Raw genomic sequence first — 16,845 nt, 5'->3', positions numbered from 1 at the left:
TAAGTTTTCACTTCTCAGAACTTCTTCAGGTTTGCACTGACACAGATTACTCTGAAAAAGCCTAAAAGTGGAACAACAAATAGAAGAGTCTTCCTGACAGAAAGAAGAGGGAAAAGTAAGTGAATGTTTTATTCACTTTAAAATGGGGATGGGGGATATTGCACTGATCTAAATCCTACCCTCAGGTGTCCTTTTTAACACATTCATTAACTGTGTATAAACTAGTTTTGTATAATCTAGTTCACAGCTTTCTGTCAACCTGGTCTGGGAGACTTTCACATTACCCAGACATAATGTAGCCAGAGCCAGCTCATCCTAAGTACAACTCAAGCACCCGTAAGAAAATATGCACTAACATAAACACTGGTATCACAAACATTAGGTTTGATCAACCAAAATCAAGAAGAAAAGGAAACTTTCTTTTCCTTGCAGATTAGTGTTAGCATAAAGGCAGCAAATCTATTAGCATAGTAGAGGCCTGATGCACAAAATTTGTGCACGGAAGTGGCGGGGAGTCCTTCAGCCTGGCCTGCGCCCTCTTGCAATACAGGAGCCCTCGGGGGATGTACAACTGCCTGTTTAGGCCCGATCCCACAGGGATCCCTGCAGGATCGGGCCTAAACTGGCAATCGGACATCCCTCTTGCAATCCAGGACCACTGGCTCCTCTAACCGCTCGTCTGCCTGCCTGATCGCCCCTAACCGCTCACCTGCCTGCCTGATTGCCCCTAACTGCTCACCTGCCTGCCTGATCGCCCCAACCGCCTCTGCCTGCCTGCCTGATCACCCCTAACCCCTCTACCTGCCTGCCTGATCACCCCTAACCACTCACCTGCCTGCCTGTGCCTGATCACCCCTAACCACCTCTGCCTGCCTGCCTGATTGTCCCTAACTGCTCGCCTGCCTGCCTCATCGCACCTAACCACTCTGCCTGCCTGCCTCATCGCCCCTAACCCCTTTGCCTGCCTGATCGCCCCTAACCGCCCCTGCCTGCCTCATCGCCCCTAACCACTCTGCCTGCCTACCTCATCGCCCCTAACCCCTTTGCCTGCCTAATCGCCCCTAACCACCCCTGCCTGCCTAATCGCCCCTAACCACCCCTGCCTGCCTCATCGCCCCTAACCCCTTTGCCTGCCTGATCACCCCTAACCTCCCCTGCCTGCCTGAGTGCCCCTAACTGCTCGCCTGCCTGCCTGATCGCCCCTAACGCCTCTGCCTTGGCCCCCACTCACCAGGCGGTTGCCTCTGCTGCCATGGCTTCGTACGGAAGGATGTACAGAAGGACATCCAGAAGGTCATTCGTCTGTCCGGTCTAATTAGTATATTACGCTTTTATTATTATAGATGTCCTAAGCCTGGTTTGTCTACTCATAGCACAAGAATCTTTTCTATAAAAATCACCAGTGATATCTGCAAACAATGCTTTAAGAATTTTAAAGGAAGAGAAGGATTAATAATATTAAACCACAAAGAAGGATGAGAACTATTCTCAGATTAAGCATAATTAGATACAGATATGTAATAGCTCTATATATTAAATGCTAGTTCCCTTACACTTAGAAAATAGGGAAAATATGTAGGCAAGTGTGGCTTAAGAGATCCTCTTCTCTGTTCCAGAATTTTCTTACACTGTTTGGGAACTGTGAATTCACTTCCATTTGGATTATCATGTCACATCCTACTTTCAAGATCTGTGCCACTAATTACAGAATAGTCTGACCCTCTAGCTAGTAACTGAACAAAAGTAAAATCTGTAACATTCCTTTTAGAAGAAGTTTTCTCCAATAAACTTGCTGCGAAACAGCTGAGGCAATTCATTTACCAGGAAATGGCCTTCGGACCATGTAGTACCTCTCTCATCTGTGCTCTGAGTATAATGGGTGAGGGGAGGGTCTTTTAAGATGCTCCTCTGGATGGAAAGAGTAATTTCCAGAATGAATTAAGGATAAAGAGAGATCCTGCATAGGCAAAAGTGTATCTGGATGGTATATCAGGCTGCTTACAGCGGCAAAGCAAAAATCCAATTTACAGCAGCTTAAAGAAGAGCACGCATCACCTCAAGCACATAATGGAAGCGTCTGGAGACAGGACTGCATCAGACCAGAGCATCAGCTCCAAGACATTTCATCCCAAGCAAACCATACCCTCACTAACATGTTCAATGGCAGAAAAGGTGGCTTTCCTGCTCTGGATCCTTTCATGAGGGAGGGAAACCTTTCTAAGAAGCCCTGAGTTTCCCTGGCCATCAGATTGTACTGGCCGAATCTGGGTCATCTGTGCATGCCCTAGGAAGTTAGGAAAATGCGAATCTGGCATTTACAGCCTCTACACATGATATTTGCTTAATAAATTTTATTAATCTTTCCTAACTGAAGAAAGTTTTACTATTTGGCTATCTAAACTGAAACTTACTAAGGTCTTCGAAATAACCTTAACTTGATTGATTTTTCCACCCTTCTAAAATCCAAGTTTATCTACGTTAGTGCTACTTTGAGAGTTAACATTTCTAAAGCATTTTCAAATCATCAGCTAGGTCCTAGTACTATTTTCTAAAAAGTTATATTAATGCAACTTGGGCAATGTGGCTCAGTTGGTTGGGTGTCATCCTGTGCACTGTAAGGTCGCCACTGGATTCCCTGTGAGGGCCCATGCCCAGGCTGCAGGTTCAATCCCCAGTGGAGGGCGTTTGGGAGGCAACCAATCAATGGTTCTCTCTCATATTGATGTTTCTCTCTCCCTTTCCCTTCCTCTCTCTCTAAAATCAACAAAAACGTATTTCAATATAAATTATATTACTGCTTATCTACAAAAAAGAATCTCAAAGCAAATCATAAGGCTAAAGTGATAACAAAAGTATATCTGATACAAACTCCCCACATTTTCTCTAAAACAACCTATGGATGAATTTTTATTATGTTTTTCTCAGAGAAACTCTTTAAGTACTCATTAGCCTAAATATACTGTCATGACAAAGTCCTTATCCTAGAATTAATAAAATGCGTTTCTACTTCCAGAGCAAAAATAGATGAGTGGTCAGCTTGAACTTTCTACAGCATTAAGCATCTGCCAAATTACTCAGAACCCTCTTAGGAAAAGCCATGATCCTCACATACTAATTAAATGAGCCAATGCTTTAATCACACATTAGATAACTAATCTATTTCAATCCTGATAATCTAATTAACTAATTCTGGTAAATAAATTCCAACCTTAGTCCAAAATGATTAGAGGATTAAAGTTTAACATCAGTGAATACAAACTGAAAGAGGCCCACTATCATGAAGTTCAAAATGGTTTATTCTCCTATTAAAAAGTCTGTTTATAACCTGAAATTCAAGAATTAAAACACAAGGTTTTCTAAACCAGTTCTAATATTGTATCTCTTGTAATGATATTAAGTGAATTCATGCTTGTTGGATTAAAATTCCCAAACAGGGTACTCTTCCCTGATTATTCTATATAAAACAGTTTTACCATCTCTACCCCAACCCTTGCTATTTTTTCCACATCACATTTCACCTATTTCACGCCTTTCTGTGTTGTCCTATGTTGCTCCATAAGACACATGATAGATTATTTTGGTGCTCTATCTCCGCTGCCTAAAATAGTGCCTGACATACAGACACTTAATAAATGTGATGGATGAACAAATGAATGTCTTAGACATATAGACTCACTAATAGTAAAATTGTATGTTACTGATCTACATTTATTTACATTTTTAACTATGGTATAATAATTTCAACAGCACAAACAATAAACAAATCACAAAGCAAAAGAAAACAAACAAACAATTGCTACTAACACCACTGCTACCACAGAGGCAGCCACCGTTATAAAGTCCATTATGTTGCCTGGCTGGGTGGCTCCGATGGTTGGAACATCGTCCCATGCACCAAAAGGTAGAAGGTTCTATTGGGGCATGTGCAGGAGACAATGGATCAATGTTTCTCTCGAACATCTCTCTTTCTCTCAATCAATTAAAAAAATTAAAAAAAAATCCGTGGGTGAGGCTTTAAAAAAAGTCCTGGCCGGTGTGGGTCTGTTGGTTGGAGCATAGTCCCGTATACAGAAAGGTTGCTGATTCCATTCTCCGTCAAGGCACATACCTAAGTTTCTAGTTGGATCCCCAGTAGAGACACTTACAAAAGGCAAACCAATCAATGTTCTCTCTGACATCAATGTCTCTTTCTCCCTCCCTCCCTCTAAAATCATTTTTCTTTTAAAAAGGAAAGCCGAAACCGGTTTGGCTCAGTGGATAGAGCGTCGGCCTGCGGACTGAAGGGTCCCGGGTTCGATTCCGGTCAAGGGCATGTACCTTGGTTGCGGGCACATCCCCAGTGGGAGGTGTGCAGGAGGCAACTGATCGATGTTTCTCTCTCATCGATGTTTCTAGCTCTCTATCCCTCTCCCTTCCTCTCTGTAAAATATCAATAAAAAATATATTTTAAAAAAAAAAAGGAAAGAAAAATCAATAAGCGTATCCTCAGGTGAGGATTAAATATAGTAGTAGTAATAATAATAATAAAAATAATAATAATAATAATAACAAAATGTTTTGTTTTAACCTTGGAATAAACAATTTAATTCTAACAACAAACCATGTGGATATTAGTTCCAGCTTATGAATGAGGAAATTAAGGACAAGAGAGGTACAGTAAGATGCCCCAGATGAAACCGAGGATAAATAAATTGATCTAAAATATGAGAGATCTGGCTCCTAATGCTAATCTGTGATGTCCAAGTATCATTAAAGGACAAAGACAATTTTATATCACAATAGTAGGTACAGAGCCCATCTATATAAAGAGCTGAAGTCACAGTACTCAGTGATTCCTACAACTGAACATCAGCCTGCAAGAGCATGGGACATGTTTAAAAATTAAACATCATTTGAGTCTTTCTTCCAAAAGAAATACCAGAGAGTCACTAACTGGTCTAGCAAATAAATGGAGTTAAAGTATAAGTAACTTATATTCATTTAACCTGGCCTTAGGTTAAAGTATCCAGTGAGACTCCAGTATGTAATTTCTCCCTAATCCAATTCTATCTTAATTTCAGCCAAAATCATTTCCTACAGTCTTTCTACTGATTGCTTCTTCAATAGCTTCCATTTTATATTTTTCATCTAACCTATTTATTTACAATTTTTATATGACTGGTCAAGCTCATTTTTTGGTCCATGAAATAAATGTAATTGATTCTGTGTGCTAGTCATGGTTTCTTAGACATTTACTCGGTACTTCCACCCACATATTTCATCTTTCCTTAGAACTGGTAGCCAAGTAAATGCTCAATGCTCCTTTCGATGTCTACATTTATAATCTGCTACAAGATAACTTTCTCTATAGGAAAACTCACATTAAAGATATGCCTCCAAGCCACTGTAATATATCCGGATTGAAGTAGTTAGAGTAAAATCAGTCTCACTTTTCTATAATACAAATATTATCTCAATTTACAAGTGACATAAAGTCAATAAACATCTTAATTTACTATTAAGAAAAGTTGTCTAACAGTAAATAAATCAACTATCACAGTGTTTCTTAGCAATGTGAGTGGCTGAAATATAAAAGCAGTTTAAAAGTTATGAGAACTACTTTTAAATTAAACAATCTTATAGTTCTTGTGCCTTTAATTATACACTCAAAGTCCTCTTGTTCCAGTTCCCCACAAACTTACACACTTCATTAGATAAATGCATTGTTTTTCATACTATCACGTGTTTCAGCAGTATTTTTCCACGTGACAGTTTTACTTACTGTCTTCGAAGCAGTATTAATGTACTGCATCACCATTTCTTTTTTGATACTGAAGTCCTTTTCCCGCAATGGTGCCTTCTTATCTTCATTTAAATTCATATCTTCCTGGAAAACACAATTAAAAGCCTCATTTTAGAATCCAAGTAGAGCAGCCACTCTACATACACTATGAATGGAAAATCAATAATTTGTGACTAAAGCAGCATTAATTGTTTTGGAATGATTTACGTGTAGTTCTGCCTGGAGAAGAGAGAGAGAAAAAGAGCTGAGGTATAGAGAAAAAGTATTCTAGATCATCTTCAGAAGTAAAGTACTTACCAAAACAGCTTTTTTAATTCACAGCAGGCTAGTAAAATTACATTCACATCACTGTAGATAATTAGACAGTTGAAGATATCTGCCTTTCATAAAGTCAGTAGGATTTAGGATTAACAATTTCAACATATGTGTGTGTATATTTTTTTACAAATGTACCTGAAGCTATCTCGTACCATATTGAAAGAGCTGCTCCATGTATCATAAAAATTAAAAAGTAAATAAGCCAACCACTTTACAGATTCTGATAACTACAAGCAACTATTATCAAATACCTAGTATTGATTCCCCCAAATAAGTGAAGCATTCTATAGTTTTAATCCTCTTCTCCATCACATCTGAAATACTCGCTAACTACTTAACTTTACTCGATGTTTTAAATTATATAAAAATTACACTTATAAAAAGAGGTTACCACTTAAAAACCTAACATTGATCAAGCACCATTCAAAACAAGGGTTTAAGTGACCTAGATGTTGCTACAGGCCAATTCCTCACTAAAAATACAAATCACATATATTCACATAAATATAAGAATTGTTACCAGGATCTATCAATTAAGTTGCTAAAATAAAAGGCTGTTCTGGCAAAGGAAAGAAACTTAAGACAGAAGAGGCTGAAGGAGAAAGGCAGCCCAATCAGATTTCCTCCTGATCTTAACCTTGGGTTGTTGTGATACGCAATGTAAAACACCTGAATGTATACAAATGCCATATCTATCCACTTAGAAATGAGACCATAAAATTCAGAACGCTGGATCACCTAAGGCAGTGGTCGGCAAACAGAGCCAAATATCAACAGTACAACGATTGAAATTTCTTTTGAGAGCCAAATTTTTTAAACTTAAACTTCTTCTAACACCACTTCTTCAAAATAGACTCACCCAGGCCATGGTATTTTGTGGAAGAGCCACACTCAGGGGGCCAGTTTGCCGACCACGGACCTAAGAAGCCCAGCAAGTTAAATGTCTCCCAAGTTTTAGAGGGTGCTACAATTCATCAGACACTGTAGTTTATGCCATTAGCTGACTCAGTTTGCCGACCACGGGTCTGGGGCATTCTGGTTGCCACTGTGACTGAGGTGATGCTACCAAGATTTGCCGGGGGAAGGTGTGCTGGACTTTCTGCAACACATGGGCTAGTCCTACATAATAAAATAAATAAATAACAAAAAACCCGTCCTTTTTCCCCAAAGACAGATAGATGCACATACCTTAAAAAAGAGAGAGAGGAGAAAGGTAGGGAGAGAAAAAGAGAAAAGTTTTAAAAAAGAAGCCAAATCCCATTGGGTGGCTCAGTGGTTGAGCAATGACCTATGAACCAGGAGGTCACGTGCCTGGGTTGCAGACTCGGTCCCCAGTGTGGGGTATGCAGGAGACAGCTGATCAATGATTCTCTCTCACTGATGTTTCTCTCTCTCTCTTCCTCTCTGAAGTCAATAAATATATATATATATTATATAATAAAATAAAAAGAGAAAGTGAATCATAATTATCTAAGCTTAAACTCTAATTCAATGGAATTAGATATAAACTGGAATTCATATGTAAATTGCTGCATATTAAATATTTCTTATTGTGTGGTCTTAATATACATTGGATTTTCCAAGAATCGAACTATCAATCTATAAATTACGGTCACTACAGTCACACTTTTTTAGAGAGTTTTCTTTTTTCTTCTTCTTCTTTTTTTTTTTTTTTCCGCTTTACCAATAGTTTGCTCCATTTCTGAAATTTAGGTATCCCAGGGCAATACTGCTTTTGATATTTGAATCACCAGAAGAGCACACCTATATCAGTTTACACTGCAGCTGTTGTACTCACAGGGCATAAGGTAAAGATTCAAGAGTGTGACTGTGTTGAACCTTCTTGAGTAGTTATGGCCCATTGTTTATATTGAAATAATATTTTTTTATTATACAGAATGGTGAGATGTCATATTGTTTTTCTAAATTATAAGTATAGATAATATAAGTGCTCTATAAAGATTTTCACTGGAAAAGAAGGAATGGAGACGTTAGGGAATAATTATTACTAAAGGGGTGGGGGGGCTAAGAACATTGAGAACCTGTTTTAAATTACTACTAGAGGCCTGGTGCACAGATTCGTGCACCCTCTCGCAATCTGGGACCCCTCGGGATGTCAGACTGCTGGTTTCGGCCCGGTCCCCACAGGCCAGGCTGAGGGACCCCACCGGTGCACGAATCCATGCACCCAGCCTCTAGTATGCATATAACATCTTTGGTTAATCTCTTCCCGCCCTCCCCCTTCCCCCTTTCCCTCTGAGATTCATCAGTCTGTTCCATGTTTCCATGCCTGTGTGTTGAGCATCTGCCCCTTGGTGATCAGTGTGCATCATAGCTAGTCACACATGTTGAAACACCTACTACACTGCATAGGTATAAAATGACACTGAAGCTGCAGATTTTAAAACAGCTCTGAAATGGTAGTTTACCTCAATACAGCAATATATTGTTACATATATACAATTCACTAAATATCTATCAAGAAAAAACTGAGCAGAAAATACATAGAACATATAATTGTATAGGGCCTGGTGAGCAATTTGAATGAGGTCAATATTTCAATATTGAAAAATAAATATCTACTCTTTAAACGGAAAAAAAAATCTTAACAGTTGGCTATTTAACTGAATATTATCTCATTCAAAACTATAACTTAAGCAGTCATCAAATCAAACTTCAGTTTCTGTCTGAAGAGTAATTGTTTTTGTTGTTAAAGTTCTAATACTTTAACAACATAGATTGTAAATTAATTAACTTTTTTATTTTTATTAAATTTATTGGGGTGACATTGGTTAAAATTATATAGGTTTCAGGTATACAATTCTATAATACATCATCTGCATATTATACTTTGTCTTCACCAAATCAAGTCTCCTTCTATCACCATTTATATCCCCTTTACTCTCTTCTACCACCCTTTTCCCTCTGATAATCACCATCCTGTTGTCTGTGTCTGAATTGTTGGTTGTTTGGGTTTTTTTCTTTGGGGGGAAGGGGGTATGATGTTTTTTTTTTTTTTGGGGGGGGGGGCTTAATCCCTTCACCTTTTTCACCCAGCCTCTCCCATCTTCCCCCACCTCTGACAGCTGTAAGTCTGTTCTCTGTATCTATGAGTCTGTTTCTATTTTGTTAGTTTATTTGTTCATTAGACATTACATATAACTGAAATCATATGGTACTTGTCTTTCTCTGGCTTATTTCACTTGACATAATATTTTCCAGGTCCATCTATGCTGTCACAAAAAACAAGATTTCCTTCCTTTTTACAGTGAAGTAGTATTCCACTGTGTAAATGTACCACAACTTTTTTATCCACTCATCTACTGATTGGCACTTGGGCTGTTTCCAAATCTTAGCTATTGTAAATAACACTGCAATGAGCATAGGGGGTGCACATATTCTTTCTAATTAGTGTTTTGGGTTTCTTCAGATATATTCCCAGAAATGGAATCTCTGGGTCATAAGGTAGTTCCATTTTTAACTTCCCACAGTGGTTGCACCAATTTGAATGAATTTCTATTGGTGCAGATAAGCTAAAACTGTGACTGCCAATTTTAAACACTGTTTGTTTTGTATGTTTTTATTGATTTCGGAGAGAGGAAGGGAGAGGGGGAGAGAGATAGAAACATCAAAGATGAGAGAGAATTATTGACAGGCTGCCTCCTACACACCTCCTACTGAGGATCGAATCCACAACCTGGGAATCTGCCCTGATGGGGAATCGAACCGTGACATCCTGGTTCACAGACTGATGCTCAACCACTGAGCCACACCAGCCAAGCTTAACAATATTTTTAATTTTTATTCTAGTCATTAGTCCTAGTCATAATATATGTTTCTTGTTATTTTGCAGCTGTTTTTGACACAATGTTTAGGCCGAGTCCAAAGGTTGGTTTGTCCTGTTTTAAGATTTGAAAGGTATGAGGAGTTTAGATTTACAAGGCAATTCCTCTGGGATGATAGTTCCAATTCCATTTTAAAGTGGCTCTGTGAATATTATTCTTTACATATATATGTATATCAAATCATGACACTGAATGCCTTAAACTTACACAATGTTTTGTGTCCACTATCTTACCTAATAATAAACATGTAAATTGACCATACCTCCGCAACACCCACCAGCCAATCAGGAGTGGTATGCAAATTAACCCAACAAAGATGGAGGTTAATTTGCATACACAGGCGCAGAGCGACGGGGGTGGGGGGGTCTCTCTGGGCCTCTAGGCAGCGTGGGAAGGCAGGGCCGGAGCGGAAAGAGGCAACTCTGGGGTGGGAGCAAAAAGAGGCAGCTCCGAGGCTAGGCCGGAGTGGAAAGGCGGAGCCGGCAGCCAGGGAAAGGAAGGCCCATTCTAGCACGAATCTTCGTGCATCAGGCTTCTAATATTTCAATAAAGCAGAGAAAATAAAAAGAGTTCAGTGTCTAGTTTGTTAAGGTTTAGCAAATTTTAGAGACATTGATTGTAGCGGTTCTTCTGTAGAAGGCCCAGCAAGGTATCAGAATATAGGGACATTCTACAACATGAAAGGGACACAGTCCCCCAGGAGGAGTGTGTAAGGAATAAAAGTACATAAAGAAAAGACAAGATGGCCAGAGGCAACACTGAAAGCAAATAAAAGGACATATAGAAGAAGAAACTTAGAAAGTAAACTGATAGAATTGGCCAGAAAGGGAAAAAAAACAGGAAAAGGAAAGCAATGTCATGGTGCCCAAAGAAAAATGAGAGCCAAGACCAGTGAGGCTCAGCTGAGTGGAGCACCATCCCTTACTTCAAAAGATGGTGGGTTCGATTCCTTGTCAGGATATAAACCAGATTGCAGGTTCGATCCCTGGTTGAGATGGATGAGGGAGGCAACTGATCAGTGTGTGTGTGTGTGTGTGTGTGTGTGTAATCAATAAAAAAAAGAAAGAGAAATGCAAAGAAGAGGGAGTGGTCAGCAGAGTTATATGTTTCAAAAAGCCACTAAGAATTAGAGGAAAAAAACAAATGCAAAAATTAAAAACTGTAGAGAAAAAGTATCAGAGTAAACTACTCTTTGTAAAGAACAGACTCTGAAGGTTCAAGATAAAGGACAGGAGCTAGGAACAAAGGACACACTAGCTTTCTACGGAAAGGATGTGGATCCCAAGGAAGAAGCAGGCCTGGCCCATCTTAGAGGTACTGCACCCAAAAAGTGACCCAAGCAGAGGAATGTGGTCATGGAAGACTGGTACAGAAGGCCAGACAAAGGAGATGTCACCGGTGACAAGGAAACTGTAGGCAAGGCTGAGAAGGGGGCCACAAATATACCACAGGCACAATGAATCAGCATTTATAATCTCTCAGGCAAAAGGGACTGTGCCGATACAATTAAGGTTACAAACTTTAAAATCTCCAGGGAAATTATTCTGGATTATCTGGGTGTGTCCAACCTAATACATGAGCGCTTAAAAGCAGAAAACTTTCTCCACATGGAGGCAAGAGATGCTACAGAAAGGGAAGTCAGAGATTTGAAGCATGAGATGGATTTGATATATCTGAGACATAGGGACCCATGTGAAGGATAGGAGAGAGCCTTTTGGAGCTAAGACAGCCCCCAGTGACAGTCAGCAAGGAAACTGGGAGCTCAGTCTTACAACAGCAAGGAACTAGGTTCTGGCAACATGAACTTGGAAGAGGATTTTTCCCCAAAGCCTCTCCAATAGGAGCCCAGTCACTAGACATCGATTTCAGCCTTATAAAACCTAGAGAAACAAGGTGAGCCAGCTTGGACTTGTGGCCATGTGAGACATACATTGGTGTTGTTTTTAAGTCACCAAATCTGTAGTAATTTGTTACAGCAGCAATGAGAAGTACAACACCCCAGAGCAACAAAAAAATGCCAGATTATAAACACCATAGGTCGGCAACTGTACTCTCGCTCTTCCTCCCCTCACCTCCAATCTAATCCTAGAGGAGACATTCAGTGTAGAGTAGAGAAAAGTAATGTACAGAAACAGAGAAAAGGCCAAACTCACAACTTCTATTGGAAACTGCAGGTGGAGCAGGCTTCAAATGGGGAAAGAGAGATGCATTTTTAGGATGAAAATTAAGTTATTTATATTGAACTAAGGTTTTTGTTACCTGAAAGTGAACAGAAGCTCTGGGACCTGCTGGGAATTTCATCCAGGGGCTGAGAGGGCTGGTTTGAAGAGGCAACGGGTGGGAATACACAAGTCACTTTTGACTTGTACCTACAATGTCACCTCTTTCAAAAAACCAGTGACACATATCTACAGTGAGTTCAAGAGTAACTAATGAAATCTGAATTTTATATAGAATGATGTCCACACAACTATTTCATACAACCCATAGAGAACCCAATCTGGGCTTTCAGGTAAAAATTCTGTTTTCACCAAAAGACAAATAGGAGAAAAAGCCCTTAAGAAGTAAAACTAAAAATTCATCACTCCTTTTTAAAAAAGCACACTGAAATTATTACCCAGAGACCAAGTAAATCAATTTCCTAAATAAGTGAAATGAGTACCCATGTTGAAGTACTACACGTACTTCACATTTATTAAGTAATCAAATCAGCACACTGCCTTTCAAAGGACTGTCTTGAGAAGGGAAAAGAGGTTCTTCAAAACAAAGTTTTTACTTCATGTAAAAATCACTTAAATACCTTTGATAATGTTAAATAAGAATTACTTTGAAGTTGCACAATGTGAAAACAAAGGGTCTAGATGCAAATTTTAAATGGTATGAAACCTCTGTAGGTACAAATGCCAAAAGGTTAAAGTTGCAAATTATTGCCTGTTGCTTCATCAAAATAATTTTTATTAATAAAAATACCACCAAAGCTGCAAGACAAAAATCAAACCTGATCTAAATCTTGCATCCTCCATAGACATAGAAACAGCTTTAAATTTTTCAAAAATGTGGTGCCTTGAAAACCTGAGTAATATCACTAATTTGTATTTAAAGAAGGAAAAAGATGCACCTCATTTTCAGAATAAACAGATCTTCCCTACAACGTACTGTGATAGGATCAAGGAATCATAAAGGAAAGAACCTATTCCTCTTTTTTAAAAATATATTTTTATTGATATCACAGAGGAAGTGGGGGGGGGGAGACAAATACCAATGTAATGAGAGAGAATCATTGATCAGCTGCCTACTGCATGCCCCACACTGGGGATCAAGCTCACAACCCCAGCATGTGCTCTGACTGGGAATTGAACTGTGACCTCCTGGTTCATAGGTCGACGCTCAACCACTGAGCCACACAAGCCAGGCTATTCCTCTTCTTTCCCCCTAAGAAATAAATGTCTACTATGGAATGTCACTGAGATTATGTGGTTGTTTTGAGTTCCTCATTTTCAGAAAAGAACTTAGTTGAGACAAACTCATTCATTAGCACGTTAGGCAGCCCTGAGAAGGCAAGAGTTTAATATTCTGCTTAGTAAAGTGAATATGATTGCAAAAAATCTTCTGACAACGGAGAATTGTTTAAGATTTAACAATCGATCTGGCCCAATTATTAAATATGTATTCTGCAAATACTTTAGAAATGTCAATAGCCATCTGCCCTGTACATACTATTAAAATTGATACTCTTGGCAGGAGAAGGTTAAGACTAACAGAAAAACACTTCTGAAGCAATTATGTTCAGACAGAATACCATAAACTATATTTAGTACTTTCCAGGTAGTTGTTTAATGGCTTGTGATGATAAACTGTGGCCTCCACAACTTTCTAATATCAATAGCCTACTTGCTCTACTAACTCAGATGGCACCAGCAATTATGATCAAAAAGAAAAAAAAATGTTTATCTTAACAAGGCAGTCACACATGAACCAAAAAAGTACCCTTCCAGAATCTCACAGATAATTTAGGTGAGTGGTTCCACATATGATATAGGGATGAGGGGAGAGAAAAGGTACTTTACCATCTTGAACCCTCACCCTAACCCTATTGTAAAGTGATACCTATACACAAGCCTCATTAATACAAGCCTTATTAACACAAGGCTCATTAAAAGAGGCAAAGACAAACAACAACAAAAAAAGTTAAATTTTCTTGTTCTAGGCTGAAATTATATCAACTCGTGATGACAAGAATTAAAAAGAAGGTATATAGATTTGTTTACCTAAAACCAAAATCAGCACTTCGTCAAGAACTAACATAATAGCCAAAACCGGTTTGGCTCAGTGAATAGAGCGTCAGCCTGCGGACTGAAAGGTCCCAGGTTCGATTCCGGTCAAGGGCATGTAACTTGGTTGCGGGCACATCCCCAGTAGGAGGTGTGCAAGAGGCAGCTGATCGATGTTTCTCTCTCATCGATGTTTCTGACTATCTATCACTCTTCCTTCCTCTCTGTAAAAAATCAATAAAATATATTAAAAAAAAAAAAAAAGAACTAACATAATAGGTACGAAGTTCCCAAGCCTAGGCTCCATACAAAGCAATACTAATAAATGTATGTTCAAAAATGAAAAGTTAGGAATCTCCAATACAAATTAAAAATCCCACGAAGACACAAACTAAGCAGTCTTTCCTTCTGGGGTCTTCTGAAAGTTCAGGAGCAACACTGAACACAAATACTTGTTGATGAAAAAAAGTAAGGCAGTATAATGGCAAGTACACCTGCTGATTCTGGCTGAATACTTTCTCAAATTCCAAGTACATGTTACATGTTAACCTAAATAGGTGATTGCAATAATTTCCTCTTAAACTAAATAAGGCTGTCAAAACCAATAGGTGAAAGTGACAAATAGAAAATAAATCATGATGCTGAAACAATATACAACTCCTCAGAATGGCATACAAAATCATTTCATAATCTGTCACAAATAATCATTCCAGTCTAATTTTCCCAACCTCTCACTGCCACCCTCCCATCATGAATTATTTGAAACCTACCTCTGTCTTTGCTCAATGCTGTTTCCCCATGACAAAAGAATACCCTTCCCTCTGTATCTTAATCCTGTCCTGAGTTAAGACTTTTCTCTAATCCACTTTTCTCTGCTAAATTTCCCCTAAACTACAGTAGGTCCTCGGTATATGAACGGATCTCTGATGTTCCTGCGGTGCGATGTAACAGTGATTTTCACCGTAAGTCGTAACCCACCTACATAAGCACCTACGTCACTCACATGGAGCACACACACAGCAGTAATGAAGTGAAACAGTAAAAAAAATTTTAAAGAAAGATAATAATTCCTGACCTTTACTTGTGGTAAATAAATAATAAAAAACATAAAGCACACATGTACATACATCGAAATGACGGAACTTTTTTTTTATAAATAAATGGGAGATGGCGACGTAACCACGAAACAACGTATGTGGAGTCCAACATAACCCGAGGACTGCCTGTACTATGATTTCCCTTCCATTTTGGTTTCTTCTGAAGCTAACGAGGTAGCTCAAAAACGAAAGTAGTTTGTTTTTATTCTGAACTTATAAGTAACTTAATCAGTAAATACTAGCTTCTAGTAGTTTTTAATCATTTAATTTTTCAATTGTTTGTTTTGAATCCTAAGAGATAAGCAACTTGAGAGTAGAAACTATATATGTAAACAATCTATTTATATAAAATTAGCATTCACTTGTGGTAAATGGTTTGAATATACTTAACATGTGGGTTGTTGGTCAAATGAGTTCAGCCAGATTGAAAGCCAGCTGAGTCTGTCAGAGAATCCCCATCATTTAGAACCAACTGGCCCTGGATGGTGTGGATCAGTGGTTGAGTGTCGAACTCTGAACCAGGAGGTCAAGTTTCGATTCCTGGAGAGCGGCCACAGCATTTGGACAGGTTCAAGCCTTGGACCAAAGAGAAGGCACGGTCCTCTCGTGGCAAAGCCAAAGGCTACAGTTATAATATTGAACCTATGGTCCAAACCTGTGGTCCCATGTGGCTGAGTGATATAGGCTGCTGGAGGTGCAGCAAGTAAACAAAGCTTGATCAGGTGATGTAATTAAGTAGATTTGAAACTAATGAGAACTTTGTAACCACACCCTTACTTTGCCTCCTGGAAACTGGCTATAAAATAAAGACTGGGCTTAAAGGCTGTGGTGCTGTTGCTAGCTCTCCATCAGAGAGGACAGCATCCCACCCAGACCCAACTTTTTTCTCTTGTCTGTCTTTTCTCAATCCTTCACCACCCCCTCTCAAGCTCACCAAACCTGGCTGAGCTGGCTTGGCACATATGGCACCCAACATGGGGCTGAGTATGCCATGGCCATGCCGGCTCCATACAGGCACATGCCCGGATTGCAGGCTCAGTCCCCAGTAGGGAGCATGCAGCAAGTCAATCAATGATTCTCTCTGATCACTGATGTTTCTCTCTCTCTCTCTCTCTCTCTCTCTCTCTCTCTCTCTCCTTTCCTCTCTGAAATCAACAAAAAAATATATATTAAAAATAAAGAACCAACTGAAGAAAGCCACTAACGGCCTCAGGTGTCGCCTCCCAAAACACCCTAAAATGAGTGAGTTCAGGTATATACAGATATACCAATGGCAGGTCTATAAGGACCTGGTTATCCTGAGGACCAACAAAAAAATAAAACAAGTCACGTCAACAAATCATCACACTTAAGAACGCAATGCACACAGTAGAGCACTATGGCCATCACTCTAAAACACAACTGAATCCAAACAGACAGACCACTTAGACAATCTAGTCAAAATAAAAATATGTCATTTGATTCTTTAAGTATTATGTTTTTATATATCCTGTGTAAAACAAAAAACTGGTATGACATTTTTCTTCACATTC

At 39.0% G+C, this 16,845-nt stretch overlaps 1 protein-coding gene across 4 annotated transcripts in view; it reads right to left on the bottom strand.

The window, feature by feature from the left end:
- The window catches only part of DIAPH3 (diaphanous related formin 3), a gene marked incomplete at its 5' end in the record, with an annotated part of 566,313 nt that overhangs the window by 475,258 nt on the left and 74,210 nt on the right, over positions 1-16,845 (bottom strand). For 3 of the 4 annotated variants that reach the window (XM_080660806.1, XM_080660807.1, XM_080660809.1), the window contains one exon: positions 5,762-5,866. The exons of the other annotated variant lie outside the window; for it this stretch is intronic. In XM_080660806.1, coding sequence (XP_080516932.1) covers positions 5,762-5,866 — 105 coding nt within the window. The remainder of the gene's footprint in view (positions 1-5,761; positions 5,867-16,845) is intronic. 4 annotated transcript variants of the gene reach the window in all.

This window comes from Plecotus auritus (assembly GCF_963455305.1).
Source record: "Plecotus auritus genome assembly, chromosome: 3".
Lineage (NCBI taxonomy): Eukaryota > Metazoa > Chordata > Mammalia > Chiroptera > Vespertilionidae > Plecotus > Plecotus auritus.
This window is presented reverse-complemented; position numbering and strand designations above follow the sequence as displayed.